Here is a 26,861-nt window from a genome sequence, read left to right on the forward strand (position 1 = left end):
TAAATGCCTAGTATTCAATGTTAAAGAGACCTGTAGTGAAATGAATGGTACTTGTCAAGCTGCACCTTAAAAGTTCATCTAAAATTAGAACCCAGACTCCGACAGTCCATTTTTCCTTTGTTTTTCTCAGATATTACAGTTTTTTCCAATACTTTTGGTTCTGAAGAGGACTTGCATTCCATAGGCCAAGTTATGAGAGTAACATTTTGTGCTGGGCACCCCCCCCTTCACCTCCATTCTCCCTCATTCCGATGCACAAGCCTTCTACCATGCCCACCCCCTCTGCATCCCACCATGCTCTCAGTTGGGGGTCAGCTAATCCCTAGAACAAGATTTCAGCAAAAAGCATAGATTTTTGCATTAGAAATCTTGAAATCTTCTACCTTTTTGAGAATGAGTGAGTCGCCGCTGTTGTAACGTGCACACCAAGGGGAGATGCAGGTAAGATCATGTACAGGGCGGGCAAAGCAGGTTTACAGTTGTGAGTACGTGAAACACAGAGCTTATCCTCGTATTACTGTTCATGAGTTTTTGTATTATTTTCTATACAAACGACTGTAAACCTACTTTTGCCCCGCCCTGCATTCGAAGGGCAGGGCCTTCTCTGGAACTATAAGCTGAGTCATATGTATAGCTGCCCCCTTTCTCTAAGACTGATCCTGTTCAGGAATTCAAGTGTGACTTCATCCTTTCACTGTCTATTCTGTTTGCTCCTTCATGGCCGAAAACCGTATTTCATGAGTAGGAAGACCTGTAGAAAGCTGTCCACGAGGCCCAGGGAGTCCCAGCTATAGACTGCAGCCCACTATCCAGTAATGGAATCAATTGAATGACTCTACAGACTCACAATAAAAGAAAAGGCGATTGATGGAATATAATACATCAGAGTTCTATTCATGAAACATCTCTTTCAGATAAATGTAAATATACAGTAAGGCATCCTGGGAGATGTATGTATTATTTTGTGGTCTGCAATTTTAAACGTTTGGAAAACGCTGATGTGGACAGCACAAACGGGCCTTCCGTAGTAATTTATAACTCGCCCAGCAGGTGCTAACATGAAAATGACCCTGAAGTCAGTATCTACAATTGGTTTCAAATACTAGTGTGCAGTGTGGCTGATCTCCAAATGTACCTCCTGTGCAAGAAGATATCATTGGAGTGTGAAGAGTTCTAAAAAAATCATTTTGCATAATGGATTATTTTTAATAGCTACTCAATTAGAAGTTTAGGATTTAAAAAAAGATAAACTCTATAATGTAGATTTCAAGAAAATTTGCAACCTATGTCACAAACCATATCCCTCAAACTTTGTGCCACCTTCTAGGGAGAAAGGTTTTCCAACTTACTTTTGGTATCTTTTTCTGACCATAATTAGGTCTTTTTAAATTTAACTTAAATATTTTCTGCTGAACTTTAGAGACTTAAAAAAATTTTTTTACCCAAATTAGTGTGGATGCGGATGGAATAAATTATTCTGTGATATCCCTTCATTGCACCAAAAGCTTATTAAATGGCTTTTTTTCTATCTACATAAATGTATATTTCCCAAGAGGTTTTGTTAGTCATAAATATATCTATTGGGGTGATTGGTTCATGTTTGTAAGTTTTCAGGGAAAAGGAAGGAAGGAAGCAGGGACAGAGGGAGGGAGGGAGGGCGCTCCTTGGCGAAGGGCCACCATCGCTCCGGACAGTAGGCCAGAGTTTTGGTTTCTCACATCGTCGTCTGTGACACTGATGCTGTGGTGGAAGGCAGCTTTGTGCCACTTGGGGAAGGATACCTCTTTCATAAAATACGCAGCTTTCTTTAGGAACAAAGTCTGTTACAAAGGCGCAAAGCAATGTCCCTGGTGTTTCCTCCTCACCTGGGACTGCAGTTGTGTGCAACAGAATAGGGGCAACTTGCAGTTCACTCAAGGAGCAGAGGATGCTAAATAACGTTCTCCTCCTTCCCCGGATCCATCCTGTACATCGACATTGAAATAATGAGTTTGGCAATGAAGTGCTGCATATGATGGGAAGTAGAAATAGTCATTCTTCACATCCCCTTCATCTAAAAGAATGGGCCATGATTATTTCATTCTTGTATGCTATGAAACTTATGACTTCTACATTAGCTTGAAAAATGCAAAAACGTAGACATGCAGAAAGCACTGGGGAGCCTACACAAAGCATCAGATTCCAGAAACACACATTACAGAGATAAAAAGCATTTGAGAATACTTTTAGTACTCGAATACGAAAGCATTTGAGAAGCGAGCATTTCTCTGCATGCTTTTCTGGCAGACTTCAAAGATGTAAATAAGTATTTAATGGATGGTTTGAGTCCAGTTTAAATGTGCTTAAACCAAAAATAAACTAAACCAAATGCTCTGAAGTCTAAAGCTGCTGACCAATTGACCACTGTTACCCACAATTAATGCCCTTTGCCACAAATATAGAACCCAAAAGAAAACTGGGCTTTATAAATTAATAAACTTAAAGATATTTCGTGTTACCAAATGTTTGCATTAAACGATGTCTCCGTGCCCTGGCTCTGTGTGACATGTAAACATTTCCCTCCCGGTGCAGAGTGGGTCTCCGAGAGCAGCTCCCACATGCAAACACGTCTCTGTGATCATCGTTGCAGTTGCTCCCTCAGTAAAGGCGAAATGAACATTGTATTGTCTTTGCTGATATTCCAAAGACTACAGAGAGCAAAGAGGGATTGCTAGAATGTAGGAAATAGAACACAGTACAGAAGAAGAAAATTGCATTGGAGTAAAAAGTAAAAATCATGTTTATTCTCGGTGCATGACATAGGGTGTAGCCACGGAGAGGAAATTCATCATTCCTTGTGTAGAACTAGCACTGACGGTATAAATAGCTCAGCATCCTTGGCAAAGATGAATTGCTTGTTTGAATACAGCAGTGGTATTAGTGAGGGAGGCTTCCGTCCAGGAAAGAGGTCAAAGAAGCATCTAAGGTACATATCAAGCCTGGTATCTTTCTCACCAGGACATTTTGTGGACAGCACTGGTTGCAGTACCAAGTAGCATGGCAAGCTTGTGTGACAGAAGATGATTTTGACTAGCCCACCAGGTCTAGCCTCCAAGTCTGCCTTTGCTTTTGTTACATTTCAAAACCGCCTCTGTAAGTCTCATGTTGGTCTCCTATCCCAAAAGGATTTCAGGGCTTAACATCTACTTATATTTTCAGGGTGTTGTGAGTAATGAAAATCATGATATTTGAACCTCTTAGAAACAAAATGCAATAGAATTATGGGATAACTCAAATGACTCCCCCCCGCCCCCCATTCTCATTTCTACTGCCACAAAATAGCAATGAGCTAGAAAATAGAACAAAGTCTGCTTAATCTGTGGAACAATTAGACTTAAATTTCCAAATTAAAGAGTTCCCCGTAATAGATTTGGAACCACAAAGTCTACAGCAAGTGGAGTTACTTAATGACTTTTTAGTGGTTAGTAATTCAGAGTCTTGCCTTTAAAAAAAAAAAAAGAAAAGAAAACTTTTTAGTTGACTGATCCTCCCCAGATGTGATACTAGTAAAATTGCCTGGAAACTGGGGTTCAAACTTTGGTGAACAAGGCCCTCTAGGCTCATCACAAGCTTAGCAGTGGTACCCCATTACAGGAAATGAGCCTGACATTTGCCTGTTTATATCTTTTATGTGTGTTTGCGGCTTAAGTTGCCTTATCAGTATATACAATCGAACAGAACTTTTCAAAAGCAATGTGGGAACAATTCCGTCTTCTCCTCCTTTGAAAGCAGACCTTTATCCTGTCTTTTCCAGCTCCCACATTTGGAACGCTTCAAAAGCTAATCAGAACATAGCCCATTACCATCATCACAGTGTTAGGGCCTGTCCACTGAGTCTGGGTGAAATTCGATGAGAAGAGGAGAGGGCTTTCTCTTCCTTGTGAGGCCCGAATATAAACACGATCTGTTGTTAGTGGAGGTGTGGCCGGCCGTGTCTCAGTTGGCTAAAAGCTGCATGGTCCTTTGGGATATTAGGGTGACTTTGATGAAAACACAGGACAGTAAATGCAAGTGGTTCGCATCCAAAGCTCAGCTACTGGGTCAAGCCTCTCATGAGACATTTCATTTTCCTTACAGCATTGGCTCTTAACACATGCATTTTTAAGTTTAATCTCATATCTAATTATATCTGCTTGAGAGATAGAAACAGCAAACTTGAACATGGTTTTGCCACCATGCAAATAAATATTATTAAACACATACTTTCCATCTTCAGATTCTTGACACGTGACAAACATCCACGTCCTCTGCTCATTGCGCCTGTGCAAACTGCCCTTCTCCTCATTGGCTGTGCTTCTACGCCCCCACCCCCACCCCAGTCAGCCAGTGAGCAGGCAGTGGGTATACACTTCTCTTAATATTAGTTAAGAAATAAGCCATCAGGAAGATAAATTTGCTGCCCAAACAATGTATGGTATGATGCATTCCAGAGCCAAACGCAAATGCTTTTTCCATCATGTGCTGCTCTTGGATTATTCTTGCCAGTCCTCTTTCTGAGCATGGAAAATCAGGAGTTGACTGCGCTGTCCCTTTTCATTCATGGACAAGGAATATGATGATGAGAGAAGTGAAGGAATGTGTCCAAGATAGATGCTGGAAAATGAACTCAGCTCACTGGCTTTTGGGTGGAGCCATTGAGACGAAAAAATGTCAGCTTCTCTAGATATCTATTGTGCTTCCTGAGAAGGTGTCTCTTCATGGAAAGTTACATTCACTACTTTTGGTTATTGTGGATCTTAGCATTTCCATTTATAAATGGTTATGATTTTATAGAATGGATATGCCATTGTTTTCTGAATGATCATGTTACTTGTGTGAAATACAGAATGTTTTTATGATCATATATTATAGTGACACATCTGAGAAAACATATTTAAATCATGTCATTGTGTTTTAGTTCCAACAAGGACAACCCAGACAGCAACTTTGTGAGCCTGCAAATCAACATCACTGCTGTCGCTCAAGTAGAAATCAGAGGGTAAGTAATGGACAAAGCATTGTAGTAGTTACCCTAGGTATAGTAGTAGTGTTCTGTCTGTGAGAGTAGTGAAACTACTACCTAAATAGCAGTGAAAACTATATGGAATTTTCCAAACACATCTGAGATCACAGTTCACTTTGGTTATAAATTTTCCTCCTTTTCTACCCGTCATTAGACTTCCATTGCAAAGTGGAGTAAACCCTGTATGGTAATTAAGTCTAAGGATATCAAAACAAAGGCTCACTTGATTCCTCAAACTGACAGTTCAGTAATCAAACTATAAAAGCAAGTGATAAGAAGGCAGATAAAGTAGATGACCGTGCGACTGCCTGAAACTCTTCCTTCTCCAACACTAATTTGGGCATAATGAAAACTCAGCCTCACCACACCACATCTTGAGCTTAAGAAATGGCTGACTCCTAGATGTGAGGGTTGATGGGGTCTACCTTTTAAATCTTTTTCATTCTGTCCTATTCTTTGAAGAAGGTGCCAATAAGCAATTAATTGAGAGACAGGAGGAAAGTAGTCAAGTAAAAGACTTGGAGTAACTACCATCTGGGAAATTCATGCCTGGAGGAAAAAAAGTCAGAAGTGGACTGCATGCAGTTCTTATCTTGCACAAGTGTGGACTTCATTAACTCTAATTCTTGTTTCTCCAGAACAATCAAGGACTTGGATAAAAATGTCTTTTGGGCTCAATTGTCACTGGGGCTTCAGCAGTCCCAGCTCCCTTTTCCTTTCCACAGTTCTTGAGTGGTTCACATTCCTCCATACTGGCAACATTAGATTTCTCCACTCACAGCCAGTCACCGTGTATTTTCCTGCTGCTGCCCCCTGCTGCTCTCAAGGAAGGGGGTGAATACCTGCTATCCTGGCGCCACCAAGGCGTCACCTAGTGGATTAGAGAATAATCATAATGCCTAACATTTGTTGATACTTTCATGAACTGCCCCACCGTGTTAGGACTTCTTAATAAGTCCTAGTGTTCTTGCTGAACAGGTGAGGGAGTTTGGGCACAAGCAGTTAAAGGCTGCACAGCTAGGAAGTGGGGGCTAGAATATAAAAACAGGCAGCCTGTCTCTGGGTACATGTTTAAATTTTTTATTATTTATTGATTTTTTAGGAGAGATGTGGATTTATTATTCCACTTAGTTATGCTTTCATTGGTTGATTCTTGTATGTGCCCTGACCGGGGATTGAACCCACAACCTTGGCATATCAGGACGATGCTCTAACCAACTGCACTACCTTGGCCAAGACTCCAGGTGCATGTTTACAAATGATTAGCTATAAAACCTATGAAATACAGTTTTTGGACCTTATCTACACAAAATCTCATGTATGCTTCTGTGGGTTTTTAAAATACAAATGAGTGTATTTCACATTCACCCACTTCAGTGCATGTACCTATGTAGTTCATTCATTTCAATTGCAGGAGAGTATGATACTGTAAAACTGTCACGTAACTTATTTGTCCATTCTACTCTTGGTGAATATTTGGGGTTTTTCTTGCTTTTTTTTTTTTGACAAACTTTCTTGTGCGTGTCTCCTGATACACACGTGGGTGACTGTCAGAACAGTATGTGCTCAGATGTGGAATTTCAGGGCCAGACAGTATACGCCATTTAACTTTACCAAGTACTACTGAGCTGTTTTTCAAAGTGGTTCTACCGCATTACAATCCCACAAGAAATGGATAAGGTTTCCATTGTTCCACACTATTCATGAACTTTCATAATGGTCCAGTTTTAAATTTTGGGCCAATCTCATGGTTAAGAAATAGTATCTAACTGAAGATTTCATTTGCAGTTCCCTGCAGTTTCTTCTAGATAAGATTTACCAGCTTTTTTGTATGTTTTTTTCCTACTATTCTTATTCAGGGAAATTTATGTTCATTTTTTTGCACATATTTATATTGAGGTTTAACTTTTCCTTTTATATTCTAGTGTTTAGACACTAATTCTTTATCAGTTGCACATTTTGCAAAATATCTTTTCGTAGTCTATGGGTTGGGGGTTTTTTTTAGGTCAGGCTTATTGTGGTATATATTACATAAAGTAAAACTCACCCATTTTAGGGGTCCAGTTTGAAGAGTTGTGATATTGCGAGAACATTCAATATAAAATAGCTCCAACACCCCAGATATTCAATAGTTCCTTCATGTGCCTTTGTAGTCAACCCCTCCTCCAACTACAGGCCCTGGCAACCTTGACTTTGCGGTGGCCATAGTTTTGTCTTTTCCAGAAAATCATATAAATACACAATGTAGCCTCTTGAGTCTGGCGTCTTTCACTTAGCATAGTGCATTTGAAAAACATCCATGTTCTTACACGTGTCAGCGATTTGTTTCTTTTTATTACAAAGTATTCCACTGCATGGGTATCCTAAGAATTGTTCAATCATTCCTGAGTTGGTGAACATTTGTATTACTTCTAATTTGGGGCTATTAATAACATACCTGCTATAGGTCCTCACATACAGGTCTTTATTGGGACATTGTTTCACAAATGGAGTTACTGAGTTGTATGGCAAGTATGTGTTTCACTTTGTAAGAAACTGGAGAACTGTTTTCCCAAGGGGCTGCACCATTTCCATTTTGTATTCCCACCAGTAAAGTATGGGAGTTCCCATTGCGACACGTCCTTGCCAGCATGCGCCTGAGGTTTCTTTGTTTTTAGCCGTTCTGGTAAATGTGTACAAATAGCTCAGTGAAGTTTTAATTAGCATTTGCTGATGTTCAATGATATTGAGCATCTGTTCACTGCTTATTTGCCATCAGTATCTCTTTTGTGGTGAAATGTCTCCTTAAATTTGTACCCATCTATTATTGGGTTTTATTTTCAAGTTGTAGAAGTTCCTCATATATTCTGAATACAAAATTATTTATCAGATAAGGGTCTTCCAAAGATTTTCTCCCGGTTTGCAGCTTGGCTTGTTATTTTCTTAACACTGATGTCCAAAGAACAGAAGTTTTCAATTTCGATGAAATCTAACTTTTAAATATTTTATAGTCTGTGCTCAATTTGTTCTTTTCTAAAAAAATCTTTGCCTTGTCCACAGTCACAAGATTGGCTCCTCTGTTTTCTTCTGTATGTTTTACAGTCTTATATGTTGGTCTATGAATAATTTTAAATTAACTTTTATATCTGGTGTGAGGTAAGGGACAAGGTTCATTTTTGCATACAAAGATCCAGTGGTTGCTGGGCTATTTGTTGAAAAGACCATCCTTTTCCCATTCAGTTACTTGACACCTTTGCTGCAAATTAGTTGTCCATCTGTGCAGGTCTGTTTCTGGACCCCCTGTTCTGTTCCATTAAGCCACATGTCCAGTAAGTCCTGAAATGCCGTAGTGTGTCTTGAGATCTTGGTAAACTCGCAAATTCTAGTAGCTTCTTGCTTGTTGATATTCTAGGATTTCCTACAAAATTATCATGTTATCTGTGATTAAAGACAGTTTTATTTCTCCCTTTCTAATCTGTCTGTGGGAAAGTTTAGCCAACTACAAAGTTATAGGGGGAACAGTCCCCACAAGAGATCACCCTCACTTCTGACACCAACCCAAATCTACCCTCAAGCTGAATAGTTCATTGAGAAGACTCACAGAACTCACTGTGAGTCTTTTCCCTGTGGCACAGTTTACCACAGGGAAAAGATAGAGATCAAAATTACTCAAGAGCAGAAGGGCATAAGTTGGAGTCCAGGGAAGCACCAAACACAGGGCTTCCATTGTTTCTTCTGTACAGATGTGTTACTTTCTCGGTATTGATGAGTGACAGTAGGCATTGAGTATGGTCCACCAGGACAGCTCACCTGAGCATCTGTGTTCAGCTTTTCAGGGGGCTTCATTCCATAGGCACGATTGATTAAATGACCACTTATTGACCTCAGTCTCCAGGTTGACTGCTGTGATTTGACCAAACCTCCCATCCTAAATCACAGCGTTGGTCTTTTTGGTGTGGTCAATCCCCACCATAAATCACATCGTTAGAATGTCTGCTGTGATCCAAGGCCCCCAGGCAAAGATACTACTTCCTCTTGAGCATGAAACATTGAGAGCTTAGAGGTTCCCTCTCAGACACTGAGGACAAAGGGCAGACCTTTTTTGGAGCAAGGTTAAACTGTTTACTACACAGTTAGTGCCTTTTCTTTCTTTTTCTTCTCTTACTGAGTAGAGTAGGACCACCACTACAAGATTGACTCCATGTGGTAAAAGGAGACACCCCTCCCACGTTGGCCAGGATGGCTCAGTTGGTTGGAGCACGGTTCTGTAAATGAAAGGTTGCAGATGTAATTCTGATGAGGACATGTACCTAGGTTGCAGGTTTGATCCCCAGTCAGGGTGCAGTCCGGGCGTGTATAAATGGGAGGCAACAGATCAATGCTTCTCTCTTGCATCCATGTTTCTCTCCTCCCTTCCTTTCTCTCTAAAAAAGCAACAAAAAACATTATCCTTGGGTAAGGATAAAAAACGTTTTTAAATAAAAATAGAGGAGGCGCCCTTCCCTTGTTCTTAGATTCTGCCTTGATCTTTTTTTTTTAAATTTTTATTGTTATTCAATTACAGTTGTCCGCATTTTCTCCCCATCCCTCCACCCCTCCCCATCCGAACCCACCTCCCTCCCCCGCCTCCACCCTCCCCCTTGATTTTGTCCATGTGTCGATTCTGCCTTGATCTTAAGAGGAAAACATTCAGTCTGTTACCATTAAGTCTGATGTTAGCTACAGGGTTTTTGTAGATGCCTTTACCAAGTTGAGGATATCCCTTTTCCCCCCTAGTTCTCTTGAAAATTTCTAACATAAATGTGTATTCACATTTCTGTCAAATGTGTTTTCTGTGTTTAAGAAGATAATTAAAATGGTTTTCCTTTTTTTGTTCATCAAAGTGGTAACTTGATTAATTTTGTTTCTGCATTTTAACAAATTTTAGATTTTTTTAAAATTTAGTTTTCAGTTATAGTTGGCATACAATATCACATTAGTGTCAAGTTTACAACATAGCGATCAAACATTTATATAACTTATGAAGTGATCACCGCAGTGAGTCTAGTGTCCGTCTGGCACGTTACAATATTATTGACTATATTCCCTGTGCTGTACTTCCCCATGACTATTTTTATAACTGGAAATTTATACTCCTTAATCCCTTTCACCTTTTTTCTCTCGGCCCCCTACCCCTTTCCATCTGGCGACCATCAGTGTGTTCTCTGTATCTATGAGTTTGTTTCCAGTTTTTTAGATTGCACATCTATGTGAAATCACACAGTAGTTGTCTTTCTCTGTATCACTTATTTCACTTAGCATGGCAAGATTTCACTCATTTTTATAGCCGGATAATATTCCATTACACACACTATATTATATGTAAAACTTCTTTACATGTTCACTTATCGACACTCACCTCGGCTGCTTCCATATCTTGGCTCTTGTACGTAATGCTGCAATGAACATAAGGCTGCATCTGTCTTTTCAAATTAGTGCTTTTTTCCCTTCAGGTAAATACCCAGAAGTAGAATTGCGGGGTCAAATAGTAGTTCTATTTTTAACTTTCTGGTTTCATGTCACTGTGGTCAGAAAAGTTGCTTGATATTATTCAATCTTCTAAATTCGCTGAGACTTGTTCTGTGAACTAACATGTATTCTGTCCTGGAATATGTTACGTATGCACTTGAAAAGAATAGTAGTCTGCTGTTTTGAGTAAAATGTTCTGTAAACATCTCTTAAATCCATCTGGTCTAAACCAATGTTTCCTTGATTTTCTGCCTGAATGATTGATGTAAGTTGGGTGTTAACGTCCCCCACCACTATTGTATAACTGTCAGTCTCCCCCTTTACGTCTGTTAATGTTTGCTGTATGTTTAGGTGCTCCCACATTGGGTGTGTAGATGTTCACAAGAGTTGTATCCTGTTACTGGATTAATCCCTTTATTATTATGTATTGTCCTTCTTTGTCTCTGTTACAGCCTGTTTTAAAGTCTATTGTCTGATGCAAGTGTTGATACCCCATCCTTCTTTCTGTCTCAGTTTGCATGCAATATCTTTTTCCATCCCTTCGCTTTCAGATTGTGTGTGTCTTTCCATCTGAACTGAGTCTCTTGTCGGTGGCATAAGCACTGGTCTGTCTTTATTGATTAAGCCACCCTATGTCTCTTGATTGGTCCACTGAGTCTATTTACATTTAAAGGAATTATTGATAGATGTGTACTTGTTGCCATTTTATTAATAGTTTTCTGGTTGTTTCTTGTAGTTCTTTTCTGTTCCTTTCTTCCTCTCTTGTTCTCTTCTCCTGTGCATTGATGACTTTGTTTAGTGATATGTTTGGATTCCTTACTCCTTATTTTTTGTGTATCCAATATAGGTTTTTGGTTTGTGGTTACCATGAGATTCATATATAACAATGGCAGTCTATTTTCAACTGATAGTCACTTAAGTTCAAAACACTTTCTAAAAGCACCACAGTTTTTACTTTCTCCCCCACATTTATGTTTTTGACATATTTTATACCATGTGTATATGTGTTTGAATTTTAAACCAAACTTCCTGGGAAAGAAGCACATTTAGTCATGATGATTATTCTCTTTACATCTTTGGGACTCAACTTAAAATTTTGTCAGTGCCCTGGCTGATGTGGCTCAGTGGATTGCGTGTGGGCCTGTGAACCAAAGGGTTCGATTCCCAGTCAGGGCTCATGCCTGGGTTGCAGGTCAGGCCCCCAATCAGGGGCAAATGAGAGGCAACAACACACTGATGTTTCCCTCCCTCTCTTTTCCTTCCCTTCCCGTCTCTAAAAATAAATAAATAAAACCTTAAGAAAAATGTTGTCAGTGCCTTTGGCGTATGTGTTCATGAGAAATACAGGTCTGCAGTTTTCTTTTCTTACAATATCTGCTTCTGATTTGGGTACCGGGGGATGCCAGTTCCATGAAATGAGTTGGAAGTATTTCTCCATCTGCTCTACCTTCTGAAAGAGTTTGTATTGAATTGGTATTATTTCTTTCTTAAATATTTGATAAAATTCACCAGTGAAGCCACCTAAGTCTGGAGAATTAGGGGGATTTTTTGTTGCTTTTGTAGGAAGAGTATTTAACAATTCAATTTCATTCTTTGATATAAATCTATTCATAGTCTCTGTTTCTACTTGAGTGAGCTTTAATAGTTGTCTTTCAAGAAATTTGTTTATTTTATCTAAGTTGTTATGTGTTTTGCTATGAAGTTGTTCATAATATTCTCTCATTTTTCTGTTAATGTCTGGACTTCTAATGATGCCCCCTCATCATTCCCACTGTTGGTGATTTGTATCTTCGACCTCCCCCCCCCCCTCCACCATTCTGTTTGGCTACAGTTTAGTGATCTTTTCAAAGAATCAGGTTTTTGTTGTTGTTCATTGCTTTTCCTTTTTTTAAAGTCTCTTTAGTATTTTGTTGCTTCTGTTTTTGTTTTCTATTTCACTGGTTTCTGCTTTTGTTGTTATTATTTCCTTCCTTCTGTTCACTTTGGGTTGGACTTTCTCTTTTTTTCCCTTCATTCCTTTATGTAGAAATTAGATCACTGATTGGAAACCTGTCTTATTTTCCTAAATAAGCATTTTGTGCTGTAAATTATCCTCTAATGACTGCTTTAGTAGCACGCTACAATGTTGATATGCTGGGTTTTCATTGTAATTCACTTCAAAATATTTTCTGATTTTCTTTGTGATTTCCTCTTTAACTTATGAGTTGACTCATGGGAAGTCACCTGTTTGGTTTAGAGATACTTGGAGCTAATCTATTTTATTTTTGTGCATTTCTAGTTTCATTCCCCCATCCCTTTCTTGATAAGAAAAATACTATTTTAAAAATCAGAGAAGAAAACACAGCATTATTATTTACTACTTTTTACAAAATCACAACTAGTGTAAATTTTGTTTCCTTCAAATGTAGCTTATCTTTGTTTTGCTAATCAAAAATAAATTGAAACTTTTTAGTTCAAAGGTAAATTTTACTTTGAGAACTGCTTTTATTCCATAAGATACAACTCAGTCTGAGACAGCTAAGGGATTAATGTAATTGTATTCTCACATATTCATTTTATGAGATTAATATTTTAAAATGTATTTCTGTCATCAATTATTGCACTAATGTTTCTAAGTAAAAAAGTGGGAAATTTTCTATTCATTTTGCCAATAATCAAAATAGAAAATTAAAATCGGGTTTCTTGTGTGGGTGCATTTATTCTAATTGCTAGATTAATGTTCAATAATGGACCATAGTTTTTTCTCTAAGATAGTGTTAAAGTTCCTTTTAGTCATTTTACAAATAAAACTCTTTCCTCTAAATACTCAGCAAAAATATTAGTTCCAATGTTTAATTCTTAACAAATAGCTACTGTGTTGAAAATCTAGGTTTAGTCTTTGAGAAAATCTAATTTTCTTTTTGGCCAAGGATCTTTATTCCAGTGTGTTATCCTGCATTATCTCCTAGAGTTCTTTTCAAAAATGCACCATTGTTTTTGTAATTTAAAAAAATAATCTCAAATGGATTTATTTGTTTGCTTGGGGAAAAAATACTGAGAATTGTTTCATTTGTTTCAAAGCCAGCTAATGTGAGCACTGTCTTTAAGTGGATTTTCATGTCATTTGTTGGTGCGAAGGATTAATTTAGCATGGTATGTAGGAAGTAAACTTGGTCACAAGAAGCAGCACCCATATATTGAGATCTCTGAGAATAATATAATTTTACATTTTATAAAATAATTAGAATTGAATGGGTTTGTATTAAGAAAGCCTACAATCATGAAAACCCGTCATCCGCATAGATACTGTATACAACAGGGAGAGTCAGCGTTATTCCGTAAGTGGTAGTCTTTGCTATTTTGGACTAGTCCGGCTTAAAAACAGGGTTATGAAAATAGAGTTCATGCCACTCTACTACCCCATCAGATTTAAACTTCCTGATAGCATGGAGACTTTAATTTATCAAAAACCTAATTCATTGCTTTCCCCCCAAACCCTTCCTAATGTCCGGTGCTAGCACTGAGTGCCCCTCATCTTATTACTCAGGGGTCTTTGTGGAGTAATGCTCTATCCTCCATCCTAGACTATGCAGGCTATTTAGTAACGGTCGTTACATTATTGCAATGGATGTTCATCCTATGCTAATTAGCTAATGATATTCTATCTCCTTTCCTTCTAAAAAAAAATAATAATAATGCTGAAAACAGTGAACAATGCTTCACTTACTTAGTTGGGATCTTTAGAGAGCCATTCTTTGCCATGGTTTCCCCAAATTTGAAAAGGTCTTTAGAGGGTAGTTACGTGAATTTTGTAAGTCATACTTTTGAATGATTTTGCCATGTCCTGTGATAGCTTTATAGATTTTTATTTTTTTTTGTCACAGAAATGGGCCAGGAAGTTTCTTTAAGTTGTGTTTACTAAAACCACTGCATCTTAGTGGCCTCTGTGGAGTGCTGTGTATTGGAAATAGTGGATGGTCCATGAGTAAACCTGAGCTATGGTCTTCATCTGTTACTAATCCCCTACTTCTCTGGATGTCAGTTTTTATTTCATTTAATAAAACAAGGGATTTTAAACACAATGTCTCCACAGTCCCTGCCCAGATCTAAATTTATGATTCTACGGTCTTAGAAAATTTATTACCAGTTGTATAGGATTGATGATCATAAGAACAAAAGAAAAAAATATAGTTTTCCTAGATCCTCGCAATGGATGGTGGCATGATGGAGTCAACTCTCTATTGTTGTCAAGCTAAGAAGCTAAGGGCAAAGTAAGGCTTTGCGTGGAGAGGTCATCAAGATCCCGTGGGAATGAATGTCCAAGCCCTCTGGGCCTCCCTCTGATGACAGAAACCTGTCATGTTCTGGACTATTCTCTTACCAAGTTTCCTGTTTGATTTAAACAGGATTTAATCAAATTAAGAAGGTAAGAGGTATGTGGCAGAACAACAAACCACTCTAAGGGGAGAGAATGTTGAGGTATCCACCCAACAAGTCTGTGTCTGGTAGTTCGTATTTAATAGTTACACATTAAGGATGAATGCAAAAGACTTTACAATTTAGTACATTTCTGTGGTTTTCAGTTTTAAAAATCTACGCCTACTCACCCCTAGAAGACAATGCAGCCAAATTAATTTTGAACAAAAGCATTTGAGATGCTTTCCAATTATTTGTGGTGTACAACTCCAAAACTTTATCATAATTTTCTAGATGAGCAAATAGAGACACACAGACATTAAATTATTTGCCCTTGGGCCAGAATTTAACCCAATAAAGTTCACTATCTCCTTTAGAAAGAGATTACCAGAAGAAGGAAAAAGATAACATCGGAGGTTGCTGGAGGCTGTGTGAATTACTGGATACTCTTAAAAAGTCATTTAAGACATCTAATTGCCAAAGGAGATGATGTTGACGTTACTTCCAGCTGAAAGTCTGGAAATTCTTTTTTTTCTCTTCCTTCCTTCCTTCTTTCCTTCCTTCCTTCCTTCCATTACAATTGTCTGCATTTTCTCCCCATCCCTCCACCCCACCCCAGCCAGTCCCACCTCCCTCTCCCACCTCTACCCTCCCCCTTGATTTTGTACTTGTGTCCTTTATAGTAGCTCCTGTAGACCCCTCTCCCCACTATCCCCTCCCAACTCCCCTCTGGCTATTGTTACATTGTTCTTAATTTCAGTGTCTCTGGTTATATTTTGTTTGCTTTTTTCTTTTGTTGATTATACCCTTTGCAATGGCATGGATGGAACTAGAGAGCATTATGCTAAGTGAAATAAGCCAGGCGGTGAGGGATAAATACCATATGATCTTACCTTTAACTGGAAATTCTTTTAAAGATACATTTTAGTTAAAAATTACTAGAAAGCATTGTGGGCTTTTTGAGAATTATCCTTTTTAACATTGTGTAAAAATAATCATTTGTTTTACAATCAGCTTTTCATATGGAATAATGCCATATACTGTATTTCATTCATCCAGTGCTCACTCTCCAGGTGTGAGCTGCAGGTAAAGATACCTAGTTGTCAAGTTAATACCCTATTTACGTGATTACCCCATTGAACTCTCTCACACCCTTCAGTTATCTACAAAACAACTCTAGAACACAAACACTTCATTTTGTTTTGTTCAGATGTATGGCTGAATTAATGGGACTCCAAAGAAATCTAAGAAAGAGGAATATGCAAGTGGTCATTTTCTTACTATGATGTATTTAACTGTAGACTATATTTCTTCACAACTGGACATCTAACACACAACACAGAATTCTAGATTTTTCTTCACACGAAAAGCCCTATTTCTTGATATGGCTTAAAGGTGGAATTTTATATCTCATACACATGCACACACACATACTTACACTTATACAGGATCTAATATATGTAAATATATATTTATATATGCATATACTAATTTATGCATCTCAATGCAAGAATGCGCTCCTCTCTGCCCCTAGTGGCCAGGAGATAATAGAGCTAGCCTCTGAGCTGGACACCATAAGAGCCTAGGGTGCGTGTTTCAGACCCTTCACGTTGCCGTAGTTATTTTGCTGAACTTCACTTTTCTTTTATATATATATATATATATATATATATATATATTTATTTATTTATTTATTTATTTATTGATTATGCTATTACGGTTGTCCCATTTCCCCCCTTCACTCAACTCCATCCTGCCCACCCCCTCCCTCCCACATTCCCCCCCTATAGTTCATGTCCATGGGTCATACTTATAAGTTCTTTGGATTCTACATTTCCTACACTATTCTTTCCTCCCCCTGTCTATTTTCCACCTATCATTTATGCTATTTATTCTCTGTACCTTTCCCCCCTCTCTCCCCCTCCCATTCCCCTGTTGATAACCCTCCAATGTGATCTCCATTTCTGTGGTTCTGTTTCTGTTCTAATTGTTTGCTTAGTTTTCTTTTGTTTTGGTTTTAGGTGTGGTTGTTAATAACTGTGAGTTTGCTGTCATTTTTACTGTTCATATTTTTTATCTTCTTTTTCTTAGATAAGTCCCTTTAACATTTCATGTAATAAGGAACTTCACTTTTCAATACTGTTTTCCTTATAGACAATATCTATTCAAGTAAATTGAGAGCCACTTCTTCCTGCTTCTGTTGTGCTGTACGCTAGTGAAACATTCTTGTCCCGTCATTGCATGTTTCAGAGTCTCCCACCCTCCGCAGATTGTTCTGCCCCTTCACAACTGGGACCCAGAAGAGGAGCCCCGCAGAGAGGAGGGAGTTGGACCGTTGGTGGAACATATTTATGAGGTAGCTATTGTCTCTGTTGAGGTTGTGTTAGGGGTTTATTCTTATGCTCCTCACTAATAAATGCTTCATATCTTTCTAAATGACACCAATACAACCCTGGCTGGGTGGGTCAATTAGTTGGAGCATCACTCCATACAACAAAAGGTTGTGGGTTTGATCCCCCGTCAGGGCATATACCAGACAATTGATGTTTCTCTCTCACATGGTGTCTGTCTGTCTCTCCCTCTCTCTCTCTCCCTCTCCCCCTCCCCTTCTTCTTCCTCTCTCAAATCAATAAACACATTGGGAGAGGATTAAAAAAATTTTTTTTTAATAAAAGACACCAAGGACCTGGCTGGTGTTGCTAAGTGGGTTGAGCACCAGCCTGCAAAACAGTCTCCAGTTCGATTCCCAGTCAGGGCACATGCCTGGGCTGGGGGCGTGCAAGAGGCAAGCAATAGATGTTTCTCTGCACATTAATGTTCCTCTCCCCCTTTCTCCCTCCCTTCCCCTCTCTCTAAAAAGTCAATAAAATCTTTAAAATAAAATAGAATAAAAGACACCGAGGACCCGAGCATCATGTCCTGCCTAGACTTGCCCTGTTGCGTTGTCACATTGCAGTGGGCGGTGCAGGATGTCCTGTTCAGTGACCACTATGCGGCCACTTGCTTTTAGTGGGAGAGCTGTTACATAGCAAGAAACATTTTACCTTATTCCTGTTCTTCTTTTTTCAATGTTCTTTATTTCCTCTGTTTTCAATGTTTGGACAACATGAGCATAAAAACAACTAGCTCCCTAGGCTTTATTTCACTTACTCTTATATTTTCAGATATCCTCAAAGCCCACCCACCTCTTAAACTCAAGGCCACCAACCAGAAGTGACCAGAGGAAAATTTTATGGATTATTTACTACTATACAAAAAATGCATATGTAGAATATATGATGGGTGAATGGTAGATAAGAGTAATTTTACTGTGCATTCAAATAAGACAAATGAGACATGAACACCTTATCCTGGGATTTGAAATAGTTTGTTGATTAGTAAAATGTGTTCCAGAATTGAGCCAGTGGCTCATGAATAAACCCTGGTGGCCTTGTCCCATTTCAGGTGTTACATACTGAGTACTGAGTAGGGAAGAGCTTTGTTGAAACATTGTCTGAAACACTTAAATTTTTTACAGTTAGAAACCAAGATACAGTTAATGATTAGTTTAGTAGTTGTTCCTTTTTTATTCTTTAAAATAAAGTTAATGCTTTCGGTGGGGAGTAGTTATTCCTGCTTATTTTCAAGCACCCAGAAATGGAATTTTGGTAAAAGCGATACTGCAAGCATTTTCTGTTGAGGTTCCTTCTTGATTAATGCCCTCTGTCCCCTCCCTGGGTAACCAGGGCCTCTGCCCTAGTAAATCTGACTATGACTTCCATCTCAAACTACATTGTCTACAGCTAACAGTAAAGCCATTTCAAAACTGATGAGCTGTTTACTGCACGGGAAAGATGCATCGACTCCTGTGCAGTGTCAGCCTGAGCCCCTCCGCTGTCTGCCCCACCTGCGCTGCAGAATCGAAGCCCTGTCCAGAGCTGCATCAAAGCTGTGCCTTAAGCTCTCTAGATAGCAACAGGAGAACACAGTCCCCAAGGCCAAGGATTAAAACTTCACTGGGAAAAAAAAAGCCAACAATTTATTAAACCTTCTGTGCACTAGTTTCTGCTTAAGAATGGTGAAACTTTAAAGTTTGAAAACACACTGAAATTCAATCATTCTCAGCGCAGCTCTGCTTCTAATCTTAGCATAAATGGATCATAAAATTTTAGGGTAATAATCAGTAGTGCCAAAAGCAATCATCAAATGCTTCTTACATGTCTCAAAATATATTGCTATCAGTGGGTGCCACGTTGTTTTGATAATGTGAATTAAATTGGCCACCTAATAGGGAAAACCAATTATAAATTATTTTATTGACGATGATAATTTTCAGAACCGTGGTAAAAAAAAAAAAGGTCCCTGCTACCTTTGAATTTTTTTAATTACAATTTAAATATACTTAGTGTTTTTCATAAGCCGTTTTGTGTCCTGTGAGTACAGGATTCTCGTGTTTAAAACGTTCATCTCTTTATGAGACATGGCCTTTCTTTCCTTGAGATTCGCTGATTAAAATAGAAGGAGCTCGGCTTTGAAATGCATGCCTGAAGTGAACTGTGGTGAGCCTGGGTCTTTGACATTTGATGGATAGCCATGCTTCCAGAGGGTGAAGGAGAGTGCATCGCATATGGTTGCAATCGACAAGTCAGTAGTCAGGAAAAAGGTGATTTCATCGTAAAGAAAAAATAACTTAGGTTTTGAAAGCGTATCACTCAAATTGCACTTCTAGCACTGTGATTGAATTATTATAAATATGAAGTAAGCATCACAGCTATCAGACATGGTTAATGTGATCTCTGCAGACGAAATCTGCCCCTAGAGCCTCACAGATCGGAGAGTCTTCTGGAAGCATCAGCACAGCTTGCTTTCAGAGCTCTTCTTGCTTTTAGAGACTCTATTTGCTATTTTTCACAGTCCTGGTCCAGATGATTTCAAACAAGAAAATCATGCTTTCCAGGATGGGCACAGAGTATGTGGAGTTTAATTGCATCTCCCTGCCTGTGTTGGGCCATAACACGATGTGTTCCTTGCTTGTAGCTGCACAATATTGGACCAAGTGCCATCAGCGACACCCTTCTGGAGGTGGGCTGGCCATTCTCTGCCCGGGAAGAATTCCTTCTTTACATTTTTCATATTCAAACTCTGGGACCTCTACGATGTCGAACAAAACCAGATATCAACCCACAGGATATAAAGGTAGGAGCCTCATCTAACTGCAGCTTTGTTTAATTTTTATGGTAAAGAAAAAACAAAAACAGTGGCTTATAAAAGAAAACAAAGTAATTATACGTTATTTCCATGGTAATTGACCAGACCTCTTCTTTTAGCTTTATAGTTAAGCTGCCAGACCTACCTTAAAATATCTCCCCTAGAAAACTTGAATCTCTCTTAGTGTTACTGTTCACGGTGGCCTGTTATTTATTTAGCCTATTTCAATAAATACTTTTTACATATCACTTGACTAGCAGCACAACCAAACTCAAATCATAAATAGACATGTCATGTTTTGGAGAATTTGTACAAAATGCTATTTTTAAACTACTTTTGGTATATTGCCAAAAGACATGAGGATCTTTGCCCAAATGACTTTTCCAGCTGTTGCCAATGGTGAGGGGTGAAATGTGATAATTTGCCAAACGCCATCTCTGTGTCCTGAGAACCCCCAGACTGGAATTTTCAGGACCCTATTCTTTAGTGAAACTTATAAAGAAGCCAAGAGCAGTGCCCCTCAAGCTCTTGAGCGTATCTGAGCCTAGAATGCAGGGGACCGAGTGGGGCCTGAGACTCTACCTCTCTGTAAACACCCGCCTGAGGTCCACGGGCTAGTTTTCTGGGCTAGTTTTCTGGTCACTCTTCAGCTAATCAGGAGCTCAAGCATCCCTGGGGCTGATTCCATCTAGAGTGACATCCAAATCTGGCTTTAGATTCCTTCTGGAAAGGAAAGAAGTTAATTAGCATAAACCCTTGAAAATGTCACATTTGAATGGGGGGAAGGGGGACCACTTGTTAATCAGATGCTGTCCTCACAGGAGAGCTTCATTCAGGAATGAATATGCTCCAGTGGCTGCAGGGACAGTGTGTCCACAAGAACTGGTGCAGGGGGCAGGCTTCATGAGATGCTCGCTCAGCCTCCCAGGACGCAGGTCTCCCTCAACTCTCAACCGGGGGCACTGGGACATTGCCTGTTATGAAAGGCTCCTTTTTCCAGCCCAACATGCCTTCTATTCAGAGAGAAGAAGACTAAAAGGGGGTTCAGTATTAAATGATTTATGGGGCATCAAGCCTCCTGCTTTCTGGGGAAATAATAAAGAAGCCCACTTGTATTCCCCAGAATTATTTAAAATACTTCCTCCCTGGGGAATTCTTGTCCATTTCCTCTCTCTTTGCTTTTCATTGACATCTCAATGTCTTCATAGACAATCACTTATATTATCAAATAACATTTTCAACCAAGGAATTAAGACATTCACAGATCTTGTTCTGCAGTTCACAGATCCTCTGTTTCAGTCATAGATTGTTAAAGCACATGATTACACAGGGGGTTCCTAACTCTCTGAGTGCAATGTTTAGTTTGTATCTGACACTATTTATATACGTTCGTATATGTTATGTAACTTGTTTAATGTGCGCCATGTCGGTTGTTATTTTTTTAATGCAATTAACAATCATTTACAGTGACTGGAACAGTACAAATAGACAGATAACTTGACTTGAATTTTGACAGATTCGTGCAAACTGAGTGGGAGTATATATATGCTAAGTACCTGTTTTTCCCGCTACCCAATATAGACTTTACCATACAGACTCTGATTTAAAATCTGCCCAAGGTTAGTAATTTTTAAAAAGCCACTTAACTATGTTTCCTTTATAAATTTCTCAATCTGTAGAAAGTGAGCATAAGATTTTATTACAATCTGAAGTAATAGCTCCCTAAAATAACTAATTACTACAATTTGTGAATTCTTGAAATTCTGAATTCATTGAGCACTGGAAATGTTGTTACTTTCAGGCTCTCAGAGTACTTTTACTTAATTCACTAGACATGAACCAGAGTCCAAAAGAGCTTTTGTCAATAGAAAATAACTATATTTTAGCCCTAGCTAGTGGGGCTTAGTTAGTTGGCAGTCGTCCAATAACTGAACGGTTCCCGTCAGGGCACATACCTAGCCTGCGGGTTTGATCCCTGGTCGGGCAGGATGCGTGGGGAGGCAAAAGATCGATGTCTCTCTCTCACATTGATGACTCTCTTTCTCTCTCTCTCCCTCCCTCTCTCTCTCTCTCTCTCCCTGCTCCTCCATTCCTCTGTCCCTAAAATCAATGAACATGTCCTCAGGTGAGGGGAAGAAGGAAGGAAGGAAGGAAGGAAGAAAGGGAGGGAGGGAGGAAGGAAGGAAGGAAAAGAGAGAGAGAATTAAAAAAAATGATAAACAGTATATTTTATATCTGTAACTATAAACAACTGAGAGTATTTGATGATTATTTTCCTCTTAAGATATTAAATAACTTCTTGGTGAAGTTGCTGTTAAGATACTTGGCAACTTATTTCTTCCTAGATAACTCAAAGCTAAAGCCTGTTCTCTGCCTTTAATACGACTGGAAATTAGTAAGGAACAAATTACTTATTGTATCTTATCTTCAAAAATAGTTTTGGGAAATTTAAAATTTTAATATCAATATCAGATTCCTACATCAAAGCTAATTGATTTTTTTAAATTGGAGTATAGATGGTTTTATTTTTAACTACCTAAAGTTATTTTTTTTTAACTTGTTTCTTTAAGAAGTACAGAGAGGGTAGGTTTAGTAAAAGGAACAAGGAGGCAGAAATATATTTTTGGAGCCAAGAACTAAGTCCCAATGTTAAATCTTACCCACTGAGTGAGCGAAGGTAAAATTTGTTACCATTTGGTTCTATACGTTTTTTACAAGTTGAGTGATAAGGTGAGCGCCTCTGTGAGCAGTATATTTTCTGCTAATCCTTTCTGGTTGCACTCTGGTCCCCACTGGACTAGCCACCAGAATGCCCCTCCGTGGATATGTCAAAGGGGGCCCCACCACCCCAATCTCTACCGCCTCCTCTGGAACATGGTTAGATTTCCCGACCACGTCTTCCTCTTCAACCATTCAGTTAATTTTCTTTTACCAGAACCCCTTTCTCTCAGGTTCACATCCATTTCTTAGTTAACTTCTCCCTCCTGTGCATATTCTCATGTTTGCCCACTGACCCCTGAAAAGGAGCCTTCTTCATGCTTCTTCCCAACTCTCACAAATTCCTAAGGAAATTTGTTTATGAAAAAGAAACCATCAGATTTCCTCAGGAACGATTCCGAGGCCACCCAATCTAAGGAACCAGTGCCACCAACTCTAAAACCTTTGAAATTTCCCAGATGGCCTCTGTAGAATCTCCACAACATTTTCCTGTGACTAAATGGATCAGCATTTAATATAGTGTACTTTACACAGTGATTTGTTTCCTTTCTTTTTTAATTTCTCATATAGCAACTGTCCTGGCTTTATTGTGCATAGTTTTATGCTCCAAAGCCATATCATACATACAGTCGATTTGTCTGTGGGCTGGCCTGAGAACAGGACCGACATTTACAGCATCATTTCTAAAGGGAAATGCGTGCGGAGTGCCAAACATCTCGCTTGAAACCTGAAATACAATCCATCTAGAGAGTGAATATGTATTCCAAATGTGACTGTGCTCACGTAACCCTCCAAGTCCAAAAAGGCCTGAATGGGGTTTAGTTTTTACACCAGCAACCGGTCCAGTTCGGATCTCCCAGGAAGTTGCCCCATCTAACGATGCCTGCCTTTGAAAGTCACCACCACGATCATTCTGTCACCCGTGGCTGTTTTAGGAGACAGTGGGCAAAGATCTTACCCACTTACACCTGCCTCATTGGCCAAATTCAGAGCATCAGCAACTGAATTAGGGTTGGGGGGTGTGGTCAGCAAGGACACACTCAGATGCCCCTAGAAGTTGGTGAGTTAAACTCAAATATTATTTGTGTCCTATCAGGCTTTGTGGAGAGTCACTCCGCCTGCTTTGTCGACACCGTTCACATATGTGAGGATGAGCGTTGGTGGGAGCGTGGGGAGATGGTGGGGTTCAGGAAAGGCTGAGTGGGCTGCCCAGTCCAAGCGTGCGTGAGGGTGTGGCAGTGCCGTGGGCACGTTCACTCGCACTTTCACGTCTGTCCCCAGGGAGAAGGTCCCTGTCTGGTTATTTGTTCCTCCCACAATGGCTTCACTTCATCAAGTTTACGGTCCAGGTCAGAGGCAGAGCACTTTAATGTGACAATTTCTCCACATTCTACCTTCTAAAGCATTTTGAAACTTTCAACTGTCTGTGGCATTCAGACCAACCCATTAAATCTAATTCATTCCAGATCCATCTTGGAATAAAATTTTAGAGTTGAGCAAAGTACTTCTCAATAATTCTTAAGGCAGTAAAATAATGATTTCAAACTACCAATTTTCTTATTTTGGCGGAGTCTGTCCTGAGGTTTGGAGAGTCCTTCAGACAGGCTATGATTTCTAGATAAGATGATGTTGAAAAAGTAAACACCGTTAAGGAACCAAAGTTGCATAAAGAATAAAGGACTTTTTAAATTGGCAAGATTTCATAGTGAACAGCCAAGTGTGAGATGCTAGGAGAAAGGACTGCGGAATGTAAAACTGTACCCAGGAGAGGAAGACAAATAAGATGCTCAAATTTAACCTGCATTAAGATCACAGCCCGACATTCTGGGCTTACGTTCAAGAAAGAAGAATCCTGAGCTAGAAGCAGCCTGACGGAGCCTAGACTAGGATGACCGTCACAAGACAGAAAGCCACAGGCCTGTCTTCGGGGCCATGGGAGGCAGGCGGTCACGACTGAGAGTGTCTCTTGAACGAGGCCACCCCCACAGGAAGTCCAAATTACAACCAAATACTACAAACATGGGAAGCCGAAACCCAGAAACCATTTGTCAGAGATTACAGCCCTGCAAATAGTTTTCCATTTGTTAAATCAGTGAGCCCACAGACAGTGGCTTGGCCTGGCAGATTCGCATAGTTTCGTCTTATCCTTAAGAGCATTTTCTTCCTTCAAAAGTGCCTCCATTTACTTACTGCTTCTCGTGAATTCAGAATGCAGGGCCCCTTGGTGCTTCCCGGAACAACAGCATCCAGCCCGCTCAGGCATCTCTCTCACACACATTTAACTCACCCTTTACTTCTTTAGCAGTACCGACAGGTCCAACTTTTAGCCACCAAAGACAATATTCTCTCCAGGGACAATTTCTCTGTGCTTTATCTACTCTGCAAGATGGTTTTCAGGGTCTCCTGTATTTTGAAAAGTGTAAAACACATGTCCAACAACTAAGAAAAGCTTCAAAATTGCCAATGGAATGAATTGGTTCTTTTAGTTATGCTTTCCATGAACTTTTCAGGATGTTAAAAAAATGTGGGTTTCTTTCTTCCCAACAAATTCTTAACATTTATGTCTTAAAGAAAAGTACACGGAGATCTGACCCACCTGGGCTTATCTCTACTTCTTTTTAATTGTGAGAGATGTCCGCCGTCTCTTTCTTACTAGGAATACCTGAAATCCCAACACAAGTTACAAACAAGAAAAAGATAGTATGCGTTGCACTTGTTTGGGCTCACAGAACCCTTAATCTCATTTCATCCAGCGCTCTTCTTTAAAAGCCATTTTCCAACTGTGTTGCAACATTCTAGCCACACATTATTCTTTTACTCCATAAATGTAAACTTGTGCCAGAGCGAAGAGTTCAGTGAAGAGTAATGAACAGAAAACTCCTGTTGGGGTCAAAATCTAAGTAGTAGCTGGAGAAAGAGCCGTATTTACTAACGGCTGTTTCCTAACTGCACAAAGGGGCAATTTTCATGTTTGTTTGAAGACAGCGCTTCAGCGGTTACCACCAGCTTCTCACAGCTCTTGACAAGATTGTAAAACAGGCTCCAAAAGTTCATCTGGAAAATAGGCTTTAACTGTTGTTTACATTTCTAGGATAACCTCTTGCTTGTTTTTTGTTTGGGGTGTTTTTTTTTCCTTTTGTATTTTGAAATAATTTCTGGAATCTCATTTGAGAAAACTGGTTTGCAAGCCATTTGAAGACTTTCTGACTATGGTGTTTACAAGTGGCATTCTTCTGTCCATAAAATAATGTTGAATAATACTGAAAGAGAGAAATGTGTGTTATCAACCTCTGCTGTGTGATATATTCATTCTGTAGCTCAGAGGAAGTCCTGTGTTTTACTGAAAGACCACTTATGAATACTTGCGAATGGTGATACACTGGGCCCACCTTAATAGGATGTGTTCTGTGTGCCCAAGGTGCTGCACCCAGTGAAACCACATAGGACGCTGAAGAGTTTTCCTCTCTCGGGGCTATTATTTTACTACTACTACCACCACCACCACCACCACCACCACCACCACTACTACTACTGCTACCATCACCACCACTACCACTACTACTACCACTACCACCACTACTACTACTACCACTACTACCACTCCACCACTACCACCACTACTACCACCACTACTACCACCACTACTACTACCACTACCACTACTACCACTCCACCACTACCACTACCACTACCACTACTACTACCACTACCACTACTACTACCACTACCACTACTACCACTACTACTACTACCACCAGTATTACCACTACCACTACTACCACCATCACCACTACTACTACTACCACTACTACTACCACCACTACCACTACTACCACCACCACCACCACCACTACTACTACTACCACCACTACTACTGCTGCTGCTGCTGCTGCTGCTGGGCTGTAACTTGGGAATAAAGAAATACTCCCTACTTCCTTCCAGCACCTCTTCTCACAGACACACACAGTGTGTGGTAGAAAATATGTGATGGAATCTATATTTTTACAATTCTACCCGAACTCACAGTTTAATC

General features: G+C 39.5%; 1 protein-coding gene across 1 annotated transcript in view; it reads left to right on the forward strand.

Annotated features, from left to right (window-relative positions):
* Window positions 1-26,861, forward strand: part of ITGA8 (integrin subunit alpha 8) — a 176,908-nt gene that overhangs the window by 121,488 nt on the left and 28,559 nt on the right. Inside the window, exons 23-25 of the mRNA XM_024578009.3 lie at window positions 4,937-5,017; window positions 17,174-17,279; window positions 19,940-20,098. Of these exons, the coding sequence (XP_024433777.1) occupies window positions 4,937-5,017; window positions 17,174-17,279; window positions 19,940-20,098 (346 nt within the window). The remainder of the gene's footprint in view (window positions 1-4,936; window positions 5,018-17,173; window positions 17,280-19,939; window positions 20,099-26,861) is intronic.

The sequence above is a fragment of the Desmodus rotundus genome, chromosome 4, assembly GCF_022682495.2.
Source record: "Desmodus rotundus isolate HL8 chromosome 4, HLdesRot8A.1, whole genome shotgun sequence".
In the NCBI taxonomy this organism is placed as follows: domain Eukaryota; kingdom Metazoa; phylum Chordata; class Mammalia; order Chiroptera; family Phyllostomidae; genus Desmodus; species Desmodus rotundus.